This window comes from Ursus americanus, chromosome 7 (genome assembly GCF_024610735.1).
Source record: "Ursus americanus isolate L20-20 chromosome 7, mUrsAme1.1.p, whole genome shotgun sequence".
NCBI classification, from domain to species: Eukaryota; Metazoa; Chordata; class Mammalia; order Carnivora; family Ursidae; genus Ursus; species Ursus americanus.
In genome coordinates this window covers 10,644,617-10,661,790 of record NC_142133.1, presented here as the reverse complement: position 1 = coordinate 10,661,790, position 17,174 = coordinate 10,644,617, and the positions used below count along the sequence as shown (strand labels likewise).

General features: G+C 40.1%; 1 protein-coding gene and 1 long non-coding RNA gene across 2 annotated transcripts; both read right to left on the bottom strand.

The window, feature by feature from the left end:
• Positions 1-1,301: 1,301 nt before the first annotated feature.
• LYG2 (lysozyme g2) lies at positions 1,302-7,236 on the bottom strand. Its single transcript, XM_045771671.2, has 4 exons — positions 7,101-7,236; positions 6,114-6,310; positions 5,187-5,325; positions 1,302-3,851 (listed from the first exon to the last, which is right to left on the bottom strand). Exons 1-4 carry the CDS (start codon positions 7,204-7,206, stop codon positions 3,733-3,735), a joined length of 561 nt encoding a protein of 186 aa, XP_045627627.2. The 5' UTR covers positions 7,207-7,236; the 3' UTR covers positions 1,302-3,732.
• A 5,516-nt stretch (positions 7,237-12,752) lies between these two features.
• Positions 12,753-13,852, bottom strand: LOC148109625 (uncharacterized). The gene is made up of 3 exons (XR_015725122.1): positions 13,544-13,852; positions 13,305-13,411; positions 12,753-12,821 (listed from the first exon to the last, which is right to left on the bottom strand). It is a non-coding gene; the product is annotated as an uncharacterized LOC148109625 (long non-coding RNA).
• Positions 13,853-17,174: the final 3,322 nt, after the last annotated feature.

Genomic DNA, 17,174 nt, shown 5'->3' with positions numbered 1-17,174 from the left:
CCCACTTGTGTGTGTGCATGCTCTCTTGCTCACGCTCTCTCTCTCTCTAAAATAAATAAATCTTAAAGAGTGGATTTTAAATTCAATACAAATAAACATCAAAATGGCAACTAAAAAGAAGTAACTGAGATGGGGCGCCTGTGTGACTCAGTCGTTAAGCATCTGCCTTCAGCTCAGGGCGTGATCCCAGCGTTCTGGGATCGAGCCCTGCATTGGGCTCCCTGCTGCACTAGCAGCCTGCTTCTTCCTCTCCCACTCCCCCTGCTTGTGTTCCCTCTCTCGCTGGCTGTCTCTCTCTCTGTCAAATAAGTAAATAAAATCTTTTGAAGAAGAAGAAAGAAGAAGAAGAAGAAGGAGAAGGAGAAGGAGAAGAAGAAGAAGAAGAAGAAGAAGAAGAAGAAGAAGAAGAAGAAGAAGAAAGAAGAGGAGGAGGAGGAGGAGGAGGAGGAGGAGGAGGAGGAGGAGGAAGGAAGGAACTGAGAGATAACTCCACTCCCTTTTGTACTCACCAGGTGGACAAACTAAGGGCTGCCTCACAGGCTACACCCAATGGGGCTGGCAAAGAAGAGGATTGCAGTCAGTCATTTACCTTTAGTCTTTTAACTTTCAGAGCTCCCTCTCTCCCAGGAATCCTGTGTCCTTGTGACCCCCCAGCTTGCAAAGCCTCTCATTCTGGGGATGCTGCCACCACAACACCACCAATGATTGCTTAATTATTTCTCAAATACGTTTTCCTTCAGTCTCCGTAATACCAGAGGTTGGTCTTATTAGGGCCATTAGTCATGTATGTTCCTTTAGCATAATGCAGAAGAAGTAAGGGAAGGAAGTGCTTCCATATCTGTGACCTCTAATAATGTTCTCAGAACTGATGCTTAAAGTCCTGTGACGTATTGATTGCCAAGAAAGGAAAGGATGAGAATTTTTTGGTGTTGTTGCTTTCAGAACTATTTATAAAACAATCTTTCTTCATTTTCCAAAGACAGCTTAGTTTTTGGACAATAAAAAGAAGTGACATTGTACACACTCAGATGTAAACAGAGCCATTCATTATCCCTGAAGAGGACACAGACAAAATATATCTATTATCTATCTATCTATCTATCTATCTATCTATCTATCTATCTAAATATATATATAATTCTATATAATACATATTAATCTATATTATATATTTTTATTTTATATATATGTATATATATATATGAAGAAAGAAAGAAAATTGAGGATGACTGAAAGAATATTTCATGGAGCCACATTTGAGTTTAATATCTTTAATATTGTTCTCAGTATAAACTGGATAAGTAGACTGGGACAGTTCTATCATATCTAATTAGTAATTCTAATAGATTATGGGAAAGCTTGGCATGGAAGTCATGAGGCATAATGAGGCATGTATTTATTTCCATATTGTTCTTACTATGTTGTTAGGTCATGGAGGTAAGCAAGCAGTGTTGGGGGGTATCCCCAGCCTCCAGCTGTATCTAACCTTTGTGAAGCAGATGCTCTCAGTGCCCTTCCCATATCCCTAGACATTCCAGGATTCTCAGGTGATTTCCAACTGCCAGTATCTGCATCTCTGTGCCTACAATCTCTTTTCCTTGGAACTGCATTAAAGTGTGTTGCCTATTTGCTTGGTAGAGCAGAGAAGCACAGAAGTGACACACCCTCCCCCGGCCCCCAACAGGAAGATCCCTCAATCAATGGCTCTTAAAAGTAGATGTATCAATACCCCACCCCTTATCTCCTGGGTAGAATAATTCTGAACTGTGTGTTTTGTGCCATTTCTTGATGTTTGCTTGGACCATTGAGCTCCAGTTCCCACCACAGTAGCTGGTTTGATAACACACATTTTACTGGCTTTCTTCCCTTGCCTGTATCCCCAAGCCACCTCATACCAGTGTTCCCTGCACCTCTCAAATAAGCTACCTGGACCTGACTCCTTGTCTCAGGGTCTGTTTCTGTGGGAACCAAACTAAGATACCTTAAATGTGGACTCTCCATTAGAACATCTCTTGGTATCCCAGTCATAAAGAGAATACTGGGGGAATCAATTCAGAGTCTAAGTCAACATGCTATTTCTTGTTTTTCAAATTACTTGGAAATTATCTCACGTCAATGTACTTTATTGCTTTAGTAGTGACATTGAAGGGGCTGGCCATTAGGTGGAGTGCATGCTTGTGGGGGAAAGCCTAGAAGAAATCATTCTTAAGTAAAGTGAACATCTAAAGAACATTCTGGATTGCCCACACGCAGGGATGATAATCAAAATATTTAACAACTGGTACAGTACGGTCCTCAACCAATTATAAGTGATGCTGGACTGTATTCTGCAGGGCTGCCATACTAGCTGACCATTGACTCAGCCCAGTAAAACGCAGGGTCCCTATTCTGCCTGGGTCAAATCTTAAGGCTAGGTTAAGAGGTTGTTGGGTAGAGAAGGTTTACCCGGCTTTCTCCGGGGGCACTCAGAGGTAGGTGGGTTTAATTTTGATTCCTTCTCAGAAAGAAAATTAATGGATAGAAACTTTTATCAAATATTCCCCCCAAAAGCTATAGGCCAACCAGGAGCCATGTCAGCAGGGACTCTAAGGGTTTTATACTCCAACATTATTAATTGTCCTCTTCTGAGCATGGTAGTAAAGCCACAAACTGCACCAGGTTTTTTATTCTGGGGAACGGTCTCTTTTCCATTGTGGTGGTCTGGGCAAGACCAAAAAGCAGAGTATCCAGGGCGTAGGTTTGTATGTGACCAAGATAAGCCCATCAGAGTCCCTCTCCTGGAATTATAAAAGTGAGGCAGAATGATGAAAGGATGGAAGAAAAAGTCTCTGGAGTAACATTTATGCAAAGAGAGAGCTAATTCATTCATGCAGTGGGGATGCTATCAAGCATGGTCCACTGGTTCCTGCTGCACAGAGTTGCCTGGTTTCTCTTCATGTCCTTGATGTTGTTGTTTCTATGAGTCTTTTGATAGCCTTCTCATAATTGCCTTTTATTCCTTAAATTTTCCAGAATTGGTTACTTTTGCTTGCAACTAAAGAACCATAACTCATTCAGGTCCTATATGCTTATCTTCAGCCATGTTTTGTGGGGAGTGGACTCCTTGAACAAGTGTGTGGCAGAAATTACTGAAAATAGAAGAGGCCAGTCCCTGGATCTCTAGCAAACAAGAGGAAGAAGACACAGAAGGTTGGTGTGACCCAGGGACATGGCATATATCACTTTCAGAAGACCAGCTTCACCACAGTCAGCTCTCAGTTACTTGTGAAGCTAGAATTCCATCCCTAGTTTCTCCATTATCCCACAGGTTGACTGACTCATGAATTAAGCGTATCTCAGAATCTAAGCCCTAGTGGCTTGGACAAATACTTGGAAAAGGACAAAGGCTCAGGTCAGGCTCTCTTGTTAACAATTCTGGTAAAACGGGGTCAGCAGGCATTGAAATCATGGAATAAAATAGGGCCTTACTGAAATATGTAGATGTCACTTACCATGATATTCACATTTACTACAAAATAATTATGCATATATGTCTGTGAACATTTTATGGGAATCATATTATGAACTGGGTGGGTTTCCTTTTCTTTTTCTTTTTTTGAAAGAAAACTGAGAAATGAGTTTTCTGTCATAATTGCAACCATTTCTTTGTGTTGGGTAAAACACATCCATATCAAACTCTCAAAGAAGGGCCATCTGAACACCTGCCAATCTGGCCCACCCATAGAGCTTTGCCTAGAAGCCATGTCTTTTATAGAATTTAGCTCGGGCAAGAAGATCATTGACCATGTCATTGTCTATGTCCGTTGGGGTGACAATGGCATCGGTTCCTGACTTAAATGCCGAGAGACCACCTGAAATGAAACAGAGGTTCAGATTAAAATATTAATTTCAGCAGAAATAAGATATGAGCATTCCCAGGATGTAAGCCCCCTAGGCAAATTTTCCAAGGCAGACAGTCCCAGGTTCTCCTTCCCCCTTCCTCCCCTCCTGAAAGGGTCAACTACCCCAAGAATCTCTGGGAAAATTCCAGATTGTTTTCCCTCTCTCTCCTTTTAAGAGACTTTTGTTTTTCTTGCTGCAAAAGCCATATTTGCTTCTTATGTAGTCCAGGCCTGGCAAAACTTGGTCCCCAGCAAATCTTCAGTCTGAGAATGTTTATAGCATTCTCCCAGTCATTAAAAACTTACACATTAAAAAAAAAATTACTCATTTATTCACTCCCTCATTCAGTCATTCAATAAATGTTTTTATGTACCTACTATGTGCCAGGATGGGTGCCACACAGAGTGCAGAGTGCACAATGGTACCCAAGACATAATTTCTTTTAGGGATATGTGTGGGTATGCGTGTGTGTATGTGTATTTTACCCAAAAACGTTAATCTTCAATAGTTATTTATGTGTTTAACGTAACTGTGCAGACCCCTGGTCCTGATCCCTGACTTCAAGGACCTTGAAATAGAACATAGAAATTGTTTATTCTAAATTAAGGACATTAAAGTGTGGGAGGAGAAAGGTATATGCACACCATGGGTCTATAAGAAGTAGCCTTAATGGGACTTGATGCGATTGAATGTGAAAACAGAAGGAACCAGAGAACCTGAGAACACAATCTGGTTTTCTAGCTGGAATGACTTGATATATTATGCCTTTCACGGAGACAGAAAAACAGAAGAAAGAGCAAGTTTATGGTGGGAGGCTAGTAACTTAATTCAATCTGGATAACGCTGAGTTTGAGGAGGTCTGTGATCAGCCAAGCAGAGATCTCCACTTAGATATGGTACCTAAGCCCTGATGTCACTGAGAATGCTCAGAGTAAACATTTGTTCAAACAAAGAAAGTGGTTAAGTTTGTTGCATCGGGAAAAAAAATCTATCAGAGGAAGGCAAACATTCTTTTTTTGCAGTAGTTTTTGCATTAACTCTCAAGGCATCACTCAGTGGCTCAGTAACTGATGAGAGATGCAGTAGAAACACCAACATCTGGCAGAAAGGGAAATGGAAGCTGGGAAGGAAGACCACTCAAAGTAACTCAGTGGTTCGGAGAGCACTAGTGCAGCCTTTTGGCAGCTCCTCCCAGGCCCACTGCTGACCCCATGGGAACACTCCCAGGGAGGCCCAGGGCACATCTGGCCTGCAGGGGTCTCGCTCACTGCTGTTTTCAACAAAGCACCACAAACATGGCCTACCTTTGAGGTGTTGAGCCACACTCCACGTGGGGAATTTTTTCTGGATTGCCTTAATTTTGTCTGCTAGAATCCCAACAGCCTGCAAAAGGTGTTCTTTGCTGTCCCACGTACCAATAGGGTGATGAATTTTTTTATCCAGCTAGGAAAAATCAGATAATAATGTCAGCATCTGGATAAAGCAACACATTTTTCTACTATTCCCAATTTCTCTTCCTTGTGTTCAAGTGCACAGCCACTGGCTTCGGCCCCCTTCATTTATCTCCATAGAATCAATTCTACCTTCTCTCACAGAAAAGAGAGTCAGAGAAACAAAGTATGGTTTGGGAGATGTGGATGTGGCATAGTTTTTGTTAAACTCTCAAATATAAATAAATATGTGAAAAAGTTGTTTCAAAACAAATAATTAGCACTCAATGACTAGACATTTGCAGTCAAAAATAAAAATGTGTTTCTAATTGGGACAGTTTGAAGCTTGGGTCTCTACAGACAGTTTAAAATAAAGACTGGTTGCAAACATCCAGATAATTTGGATCCCCTTCCTCCAATTTGCCTAAAGAACCATTTGATTCAAGGAGAGTCTAATTATAGTGTTTGATCTCCATGGATAAAATTCACTACTTTATGAAGCCCAAATGGACACCTCTAATAGTGCCCTTTATAAAATTTTCTCAATTTAAGTGCATTGCATATTATTAATTGTAAATTGTAGTTACAAAACTCATAAAATGTTTTTTCCAAAGATACCCAAAAACTGATAAATCTGGAATGAAATACCAAAGACGTGTTATAGAAATGCAGAAGTACAAATTATGCTGAAATACCAGGGTTTCTTGAAGCCTGGAAGTACTACAAATGGACATCCAGTTTGGGTTGAGCTTCCATAAGGAAGGGCAAAGTGGGGCCAACTGAAAGTTTCCTGCCAACTACCTGCATCAAGCCAAATTTAAGTCCCCTGTGGTCCCAGCCATCTTGCAGGACAGTTCCACCGTGGCTTTCTCTGGAAATGATGGCTGCGATGAGAGCAGGGTCCACACAATATCTCAGCCCAACTTCTTTGATCAGAATCTGGTAAGTTTTTAAGGCCCTCAAATCCATCTCAGCAAACATTTCAGAACCACGGATCCCTAAGTCAATAGAAAATAAACTGTTTACTCCAGAAGAGAACCCTTTTTCAAAGTTTAATAACTCAGTCACAGCCCCCAACCAGAGCCCACAGCTTGGGACAACTATTCTAGGACATCTTTTTTTTTTTTTTATCTCTAATTGCATAAACCCAGAAAGGTCCACAACCCCAGGCAGTACCACTTCTGCTCTCTTTCTTGTTCTTCTTTTACCTGCCACATTGGTGCCTTGGGAAGACTCTTGGACTAGAAGTCAGCCAACCTAAATTTGAGGCTTGTTCTGCTACTACCTAGCTCCAGGCCCATGAGAAGTCTCTTCTTGCTGAGCCTCAGTTTTCAGATCTATAAATTGGGGAGGTAGGATTAGATTGACCTTGTAGTTGTTTCCAGCGCTGACCTTCTAATATTGGGATAACATGAAGAAGACTTGGGAACAGGATTACAAAAGAGAGGATGTACAAAGAGCAAGAGGCTTGCTTAAAATGCTCATGCTGTAACATGAAGTAAACACAACAACAAACAAAAAAACAAAGGCAGAATTTAATATTTTATGTAAGCAATCATTTAATTATGTAGAAATAAACACATTTGGATAAGGTTTGGAAAGAATAGGGGGAAAATGAAAAGAAGAAATTTGTTAGGTTGGTCAGGATTCTGTTTTCTTCTAATTTTTAACTTTGATCTTATTGCTATAACAGCATTTATATCTTTTCAAAATTAAGCTACTTCCTAAAAAAGAATATGAAAATGATGAAAGGGGGAAAGCCAAATGTTCGCTTTGCTTTTCACTTACCACAGTTCATCAACCTGGTTATATCACAGGCGGCACCAGAGGTCTCCATGGTCATGATGTCACCATAGCAGCCATGGTACAGGCGGGGATGCAGGTGAGGGTTCATTGAGTGAGTGAAAGGGTACGAGCCCCTAGAAGTGCCTGGGGGAGAGAATGGTAATTCTCATGAAACCTGTGAGAAATATTGCTCGAGTTGCTATAATGAGCATTACTAAACCAAGGTGAATGCTCACAAGATGAAGCCATAGACTTACTGTTTTCCAATTCCCTCCCCAAGCCCCCTATGATAGCTCATCAGACAAAATAGAACAGAAGATTCTCCCGTCCCACTTTACTCCAACCTTAAAAAAAAATTTTTTTTAAGTAGTCTCCACACCCAACGTGGGGCTTAAACTCATGACCTGGAGATCAAGAGTAACATGCTCTACTGGCTGAGCCAGCCAGGTGCCCCCCCAAAATTTTCAATGAAGTACTTAATTCTAAACATTGTACAAAGTATTATGAAAATCAATTTTTATAGGTCTCAAAAACATTTGCTGCAATCTCTTTTTTTTAATTTTATTTATTTATTTGAGAGAGAGACAGCCAGCGAGAGAGAGAACACAGGCAGAGGGAGTGGGAGAGGGAGAAGCAGGCTCCCAGTGAAGGAGCCTGATGTGGGGCTCGATCCCAGAACACTGGGATCACACCCTGAGCCGAAGGCAGATGCTTAACAACTGAGCCACCCAGGCGCCCCCATTTGCTGCAATCTTGATCAAAATTAAAATTGACTCTAGATTTTTAAGCAGGAACTTTGAGAGAAATTTTGATACTTCTTACACAAATACTTCTGGGGATGTAAACATCTGGATTAACAATTGCCTTCATTTAAGAAAATAAGAAAGAACAGTACCAATACTACTTAAGATAAAAAAAGAAGGGTACCATTAACTTAAAATATCCATTTTATATCATGTTTCTGTGAAGTTAGTTTCTATCTAAGTATAATTAGTAAAATTGGAAATAAGATTCAATTACCATAAAAACTTAAGTTAAATCCTGTTCTTGTTTTTTTTTATTTTGTCATTATTGTCATTATGAAATGACTTACTGTCCAAGTCTATTAACTAAAGGAGATAAAGAACTTTTCTGTAAGTTGAAAAGTTCATTCTCATAGTTCCTAGGACTGTTGACTTATATCTTAAGACTACAAATACTTGTTATAAGAAATTATATTTGTTAAAACATTTGATATAAAAAACTATGTTGTTTCACTTAATGTTGTAAATGGTGTTTTGCAATAAAGAGATGGATTTTACCCATTCACTATAGGTCTAGTTCTGATTAACTTGACAGTATAAAGAGACTCTCTTAGAATTAGGCACACAACCAGTGGAACTATTCCTTATAAATATATATTTTAAAAGGAAAATAAAGCAACTCTAAAGAGTAACTTCTTTAAAAAGCAAAACTCATCAAAACAAATAAAAATACAGGCACAATCTACTCCCAACTACGAACAAGAAAAAAAAAAGATATTGTAAATGCATCAGAAAGTCAGACAGTGAAACTATCAAGTAAACTCAGAATTCTTAGAAAGCCTATTTAGATGATAAAACCAATAGAAACCAGCAAAACCATTAAGCTTCTCTAAGCAGCGTGGACTTCCATGTGATGCAAAGAGCATGGCATTGGCAGTCTCCATGGCCCTCAATAGAACCTTGTGCCTACAATATGTGTAGGAAATATACACGAGTAAATGAATGGATGGATTTCCATGACACAGATCATATGTAAGATAGAGGTGTAGAAGCTGTGAGTGAGGATGCAGACTGACAACATATACCCAGAATCTGACCACTTTTCAGCAACTATCAGGGTCCAAACTACCACCATTGCTCATCTGATTATTGTAACACCCTCCTCCCTTGCAATCTATTCCCCAGAAGCCAGACTGGTTCGTGGAAACATGCATGGGATCATATCAGTCTTCTCTCTTAACCTTCCAGCGGCTTTCCAATCATTCATTTGTGGCCTTCAAGCCCTACCTGATCTGGCCTCGGCTCACTTTCTGACTTCTCCCTTGCCTCACTCTTCTCTAGTCACATTCTTCTCCTTGCTTATCCTTCAACATCAAGGGCAGGTTCCTGCCTCAGGCCTTTATATTTACAGATCCTTTGGCATAGAATGCTATTTCTCCAGGTAGCTACATGATTTGCTGCCTCACTGCCTTCAGGACTCTGTTCAAATACCACGCTATCATCAAAAGATATGAATAAACAGTTCATAAACAAAAAAAGGAAATAATCCTTTAATGTATAAAAAGGTCCTCAACCACACTCAAAAAAGAATGCCATATTAAAACATCACTGAAACACTATTTTTTACCTATTTAATTGGCAAGAAACCAGAAGTTTGACAATGTATTCTGACAAGAAGGCTGGGGGGGAATAGGCAGTCTTACACATTCCTGTGGAAGGAGATTTTGCAATAGGTCATTGTTTCAGCACTGTTTATAACAGCAAAGGTCTTGGAACAATGCAAGTGTCATTCATATAGGGACTGAGTAAGCTAAGCCACTTCCACACAACAGATTACTATGCAGCTGTAAAAAGGAAAGAGGAAGAACTCTATATGATTCTATAACATTATCTCCAGGTATAGATTAATATTTATAGAATTGTATTCTTTGGGGCACCTGGGTGACTCAGTCATTAAGCATCTGCCTTCGGCTCAGGGTGTGATCCCAGAGTCCTGGGATGGAGCCCCGCATCGGGCTCCTCTGCTGGGAGCCTGCTTCTTCCTCTCCCACTCCCCCTGCCTGTGTTCCCTCTCTCACTGGCTGTCTCTCTCCATCTCTCCATTTTAAATAAATAAAATCTTAAAAAAAAAAAAGAATTATATTCTTTGTTTGAAAAAGGGAGAAAATATGAGTGTGAGTGTGTGTGTGTGTGTGTGTGTGTGTGATTTCCTTATATATTCAAAAGAGACAATGCAAGGATGAACCAAAAACTAATAAAAATTGCTAGTTATGGGGCAAAGTAAGAAGAAATAAAAGAGACAGGAATAGAGGCTAGACTTCTCTAAATGTACCTTTTTATAGTTTTTATTTTCAAGCCATGTAAATGTTTCTATAATTTAAAAAAATTAAATCAAATAGAAAAAAATTCCTAAAAAGTGAAAGACAAATCTAAATTCACATCAAATTGAAAATTTAATTAACACATAGAGGAGGATTATTTCTAGTTCCTTAAAAACAAGTCAATGTAAGTATATACCACTAATGAAATACACCCTGTGAATGTAAAGAATCATAAGAAAATCTTAAATTATATGCACAGGATCATTGTTGGTTGGTAATACTGCCATAGTTATTTTGAAACTATTATATATAAATAAGTAATCATGTTAATGTTATTAGGAGCCAGGATTTTTAGTAAATCCTTCGTATTCATAAATATTAATATGAAATATCAGTATGAATGCATAATTATTTTTCTTTAAAATATATATATATACTTTCTAAGTTCTTTCCACTGAAAAGACCGGGAAGGAATAACACCTCCTAGCAATGGAGCACCCCTGGTACTCATATTGTGGTCTCTAAATATTATTTCCCACTCGGAGGAACCAGTGCTCCTCAGAAAAAAGTCTCATTCCTGGTCTGGGGTGGGAAATGTTTAAGGTGAGCCAGGAACATCTTCTTGTGCCAGAGCTGGTCCTTATATATTTTAGACACATACTAAAACATTTACAGGTAAAATGTTTTGATGTTTTGGGTTGCTTTACAATATTCTAACCTCCCCCCCTCCCAAAAAATGCAGAGTTGAGGGATAGATAAAATAAGAATAGCAAAGCGTTGAAAACCATAGATGCTTGATGATGGTACATGGGAGTTAATTATACTATTCCCACCCCCATTTTATGTGTTTGAAACATTCTACAACAAATTTTTTAAATTACCTTATTAAAGAGCCTTTTTTTCTACTTTTATTAAAAAGGCAACACACTCATGCCTCATTTCTTATCATTCATTACCTTACATTATTTTATTTAAATCACCTAGTACCACCTGACATGTCTTCCTTCCTTCCTTCTTTTATTTCTTCCTCTCTTTTTTTTCTGTCTATTCCTCTCACTAGAACATTTTTTCCCTTTGCTGTTTCCTCCTCAGCACCTAGAACAGTGCCTGGCACAAAGTGGACATTAGATAAATATTTGTGAATGGATAATGAATGGATGGATGGATGGATGGATGGATGGATGGATGGATGGATGAGAAGTAAAGAAATTATCTAGATTATCTGGATCAAGTGTCCATATGTCAAAAGTTTCAATTTGGGACACCTGGGTGGCTCAGTCAGTTAAGCATCTGCCTTTGGCTCAGGTCATAATCCCAGGGTCCTGGGATTGAGTCCCGAATTAGGTTTCTTGCTTGGCAAGGAACCTCCTTCTTCTGTTGCCTGCTCCCCCTCCTTGTGCTCTCTCTCACACACAAATAAATCAACAAAATCTTTAAAAAAGAAAGTTTCAAGTTCTTTCTACTGGAGAGCTGGCCTTTGCTATGCTCAGTGTGTGGCCCACAGACCACAGGTGTCAAAGTGATCTGGATGCCTATTAAAAATGCGTATTCTGAGCTCTTCATACTAGGTCTATTGAACCAGAGTCTTTAGATATAAGGTATAAGTTAACCAGGATTCCCAGCAGACTCATGCATACCTAAGTTTGATTTAAGGGGGTTAGAATATGACCATGGACTTTACACTACTTGTGTTGACATCATAAACATCAGGCCCTTCTTAATTATAGTCACCTTTCAGTTAAACATAGCTAGTAGAGTAGCTCATAATTAGTCTACTGGCTATATAACGCTGCTCCCACCTGGAAATTAAAGAAGGAATAAAAATTTAAAACTATGTTCCCCTGTTTTGACCAAATAAATAATTGGAAATTATTACTTTTCTGTAGCCTCACTTTTTCAAATTTAGAATTAAACATTTTAGAAACACTTTCTTCTCAATCTTCACTCTATTCATAAAGACAGCTTGAACATTGTTTACAATGGCTTTTTATTTTTCCTAAGCCAAATTTTCCATCTTTTCTTATTCAAAGTCCCTCACCACCTCACCAGCCTACCTTTCTAGCCTTCCCCCCAGAAATCCTCACTTCTGGTCTCTTTACGGTACTCCCAATACTTTTCGTGCATTTCTGCCTCCCTATATTAAAGGCATTCTTCCCGTTCAGCAGGCTCTTTTCTTCTCTTATCAGATAACACCAGACATTCTTCAAGTATCACATCCTCCAAGAAAGCCTTTCTGGTCTCAACATCCTGACTAGATATGAAATCTTTATCCTAAACTCCTCCCAGACTAGTGTCTTTTTCTGTCTATATTCATTTAATTCTTATTTGCTGCCTGGTATTAATAATTTTATCTTCATATGTCTTGCCTCCCAAGGCACTGTTCCATAAATCCCACTGACAGTGCCTTTACCTGCTTGGCAAGCAGAATACACTGTTAATTATAGATGTAAGGAGTTGCTTAATGGCCAGGCTGATTAGAAGGAGAGCCCACCCCTCCATTACATGTAATCATTGCTTTTTCTGATTCATTACTATGCTACATGTTTTTGTGGACACCCTGCAAAAGACAGTAAATGTCAATCAATGACTTACCAATGAGGGCAATAAGTCCCCAAAACAGGATAGAGGATTGCATGGTTGTGAACCTTATCCTACAGCACCTAGTATGAGTTGAAAGAAATACTGGTTAATTTTAAAACTTGAAAGTTTCCTGAAGGAAATTTGTTTTAATTAAAAGAAAATTTAGAATCATTTCCAGTGTAATACCTTTTTGCCAGTTCCAAGATATTATTCTCATAGGCTCAGTATGATGGTTCATTGGATCACTCTTTTTCCTAAGTATAATCTCCCAACTCATTTTAATCCAATTTCATATTGACATGAGCCTACAAATAATCTGAAATATGTTAGGCCCACACACACACTCCCATCCTGTCTCCAGGCTTGCTCGCATCATAATTTTGTTCCCATTCTTCTACTATAGTGTCCTTGGAAAACCAAATGAAGCCACTGAGAGGAACATCAGAGCTCATGACTCAGAAGAGGTTTGCTGTGCTCCCTACCTTCCTCCATCAACTCTGTTTCTGGTTTCATTCAAAGGACAGCTTTAGTGTTCTACAAGATACAAGAAGGTGAGCACTAACCTGGTTTCTGACCTTGCAGAGAAAGTCTCTCCTCTCGGTTTAGGAAAGTCCCCCGTCTTCAGCACTACCCTGCACGCCAGGCTTTAAACAAAGCAGTGGTCTTTGTCCTAAAAGACAAGTTAAACAATTTGAGAACCCATTAGTTGGTAGATCTAGGATTACCTGGCTTCAATCCAAGCAAACTTCAGTGTGGCTCTGCCAATGTGGAGGTGGTTCTAAACGCCAGCATGTAGACTCACCTGCCTCTTCGTACCTTCATCCTGTGCCACTGATTGTTGGAGGAGCTTTATATATGGTTTAAAACCCTCTCTTTAAATCACTGACCTCATTAGACCTGATTATAATAACACTTTGTACTTAGGTGGCCCTTTTAATAAAGAGATATCAAAGCATTTATTAACCACTATTAATTAATTGATCTAATGAACCCCCAAGTTATATTGGAGGCATATATTTGGTGGATAGTTTCTGGGTATCTAAAATTGAGCTAGGTCAACAGCTTCTAAATTTGAGAACAAGAAACAGATAATTAGCATTAAAAAAGATAAATAAACAGGAAATACTAGCAGCTCTCATTCCTGGATTGGTTGTTTGCCTGAAGGCCGAGCCTCCTGCTCTTTGTTCCTCATTCCATTGTCACATGGTCCACATACCAATATGTCACATGGCTCCTTGCTCCAATTCTACTCTGACAAACAGAGCCAAGAGTGGCTGCCTGCTCTGGGAGATCAGTACAAAGCCAGAGAGTAGCAACATGAGTGCTAGTTTCCCAAAATATCTGAGGAAATGGGGAAAAAAAGACTTGGCCAGGGATGAAAATATTTTCAAGGATGTAGTATCTTTCTTCACACTTATGTCCAAAGGAAGAGATAAAGCACATTGTGCAGCCCTGGGAATAGGAAATGGAAGGGACGTTCTTGAAACAGGCAAAGCACATTTTCCAAAGGGGAGGAAGTCTGACACAGGTCCTTCCACAAGTATGAGAAGTGTCTAAGACTGTACACAATCCTTCCATAAATCCACCAGGTGAACACAGGTGTGAGAGAGACTGAGCAAGAGATAGTGAAGACGAAGGCCCTGAGTCAAATAACTTGCCAGGCTCCCTGGCAATGAATAAACCACAACTTCTAGGAGATCATGCCCTCACGAAGCTGATCTCTGCACCACCTCATTGCATTCACTTCCCTGCCTGACTTCCTGTTTGTAGAATAGACTTCCCTTTAAGTGGCCTCCAGCCTTCCATTCCAGGGAAGAAGGGCAGGGATATTCTGAACCAATGATGATTCCTGCCTTGACTATCATGAAAATGATTCATGGCAGGGGCCGGCTCTACCACCACCATCAATGCTTCCAGTCAAGGCCACTCTGTAATAAGGGGTTTTGCATGGGTCCAGCTCCTCCAACATGGCCCTTAGGAACAGATGGGTCATCCCCAGTGACAATGGCAACATTGCACTGACGTGCTCATGACACACCCCCTCCCAGTGCAGGACAAGGTGGGAGAAAGAGGAAAGGAAGAAGGAATAGAGGAAGAATGAAAAGTTATGTAAAAGATTCTAGATAGGGGGCGCCTGGGTGGCACAGCGGTTAAGCGTCTGTCTTCAGCTCAGGGCGTGATCCCCGCGTTATGGGATCGAGCCCCACATCAGGCTCTTCCCCTATGAGCCTGCTTCTTCCTCTCCCACTCCCCCTGCTTGTGTTCCCTCTCTTGCTGGCTGTCTCTATCTCTGTCAAATAAATAAATAAAATCTTTAAAAAAAAAAAGATTCTAGATAGAAGCTGAAGCTGTCTCTAGGTGCTCCTAGAGAACAAAAGTAAAAACAAAACATTGAAAGTACTGTTAAACGTGAAGCCTATTTTATTCCTCTCCCTGTTCCCATATAGTGGGGCTACAAGCCATTCTAGGTATGAAGCTCTTAATGTCCAGGCCCTCTGCAATTTAAGTAAATGCTTTCAAACTGATGTGGATTATTACGCTTTGTCCAAATTGTGGGAATACAAATAAACATTTATTTGACACCCATCATACATCAGGTTCCTGTGTACATTGTATCATCCACTCCTCCAACAGCTCTGTAAGGTAGCTATTATCCCCATTTTAGAAATGAGGAAACTGAAACTCAGAGAAGTTAAGCAATTTGTCGAAGATGGCACTGTCAGGACATGGCAAAGCTGGGATTTGAGCCAGGTCTATAAGATTCCAAAATCCATGCTCTTGCACTATGTCCAAGGTGCTAGTGCTATGGACCAATGACCCTGCAGAGTAATTCTTACAACAGGTTCAAATCAATCAATTTGCACACAAAGCGTTGTCTGTGGTCTGAATAAATCATTCCAGTTGCTGATAGTTAGCAGTCATTGGTTTGTAGATGCTGTTGTGATTTTTTTTTTTGAGAGAGAGAGAGAGAGAGAGAGGGAGAAAGAGAAGAGAGAACACTGAGGAAGGCAGAGGGAGAGAGAGGGAGAGAATCTTTTTTTTTTTTCATAGTAATATTTTTATTATATTATGTTATTCACCATACAGTACATCCCTGGTTTTAATGTAAAGTTCGATGATTCATTAGTTGCATATAACACCCAGTGCACCATGCAATACATGCCCTCCTTACTACCCATCACCAGCCTATCCCATTCCCCCACCCCCTCCCCTCTGAAGCCCTTAGTTTGTTTTTCAGAGTCCATAGTCTCTCATGCTTCATTCCCCTTTCTGATTACCCCCCTTTCTTTATCCCTTTCTTCTCCTACCGATCTTCCTAGTTCTTATGTTCCACAGGTGAGAGAAACCATATGATAATTGTTTTTCTCTGCTTGACTTATTTCACTTAGCATTATCTCCTCCAGTGCCATCCATGTTGCAGCAAATATTGAGAAATCGTTCGTTTTGATAGCTGAGTAATATTCCATTGTATATATGGACCACATCTTCTTAATCCAGTCATCTGTTGAAGGGCATCTCAGCTCCTTCCACAATTTAGCTATTGTGGACATTGCTGCTATGAACATTGGGGTGCATATGGCCCTTCTCTTCACTACGTCTGTATCTTTGGGGTAAATACCCAGTAGTGCAATGGCTGGGTCATAGGGTAGCTCAATTTCTAACTTTTTAAGGGACCTCCACACTGCTTTCCAGAGAGAGAGAGAATCTTAAGTAGGTTCCATGCTCAGCACAGAGTCCTGACGAGGAGCTCTATCTCACAACCCCGAGATTATGACCTGAGCTGAAATCAAGAGTCGGATGCTTCACCAGCTGAGCCACATGGGCGCTCCAATGCTGTTGTAAATTTTAAATACAGATAAGAGTCAATTCCTCAGTTGCTTTTTGTCACTTTATATCTTCACCAGTGACGTGCATTGAGTTTCTATAGTAGGCCTGGCAGAACAGCAGTAAGGGGCATGGCCTAGGTCTGCTCCCAGGTTTGTTGCACTCTAAAGCCTACCTTTTAATTAGTAGTCCAAAACCCAGTGGATGGTTAAGTGTGGATGCTCTCATATAAGGTCTGAGAAAATTTTTGACTGAAAAGTAATTTACTGAATGAATGATTCCCCATCTCTTTCCAAGGGTGCTAACAGTGACTATGCATGTGAGTTGTACTGATGGCGCCAGGAGGAGCTTGAAGGGACCAGTCATCTGCTATCATCTCCATCAGCCCCCCTGTTTCCCAAAGTAACAATATGATCTATATGCAAAAAACATCCTTTCTCAGGGCACCTGGGTGGCTCCGTCTGCTGAGGTTCTGATTGCTGTTGCTCATAGTTTGGGGCTAGGTGGGGATCACATTCTGGGGAACCATCACTCCTGTCACAATGCCTATCACTGTGATGTTGAAGCCCAAGACAAGACTCGAATCCTCTGGCAATTCCACAGAATTT

Bases quoted from the DNA above. Each gene is read 5' to 3' on its own strand.
- LYG2 (XM_045771671.2), bottom strand. From the start codon at position 7,206: ATGAACCCTCACCTGCATCCCCGCCTGTACCATGGCTGCTATGGTGAC. The intron at 6,311-7,100 runs GTAAGTGAAAAG...CTATTGACTTAG, and splicing joins AACCAGGTTGATGAACTGTG to GGATCCGTGGTTCTGAAATG. The intron at 3,852-5,186 runs GTAGGCCATGTT...GTTTCATTTCAG, and splicing joins TGTGGCTCAACACCTCAAAG to GTGGTCTCTCGGCATTTAAG.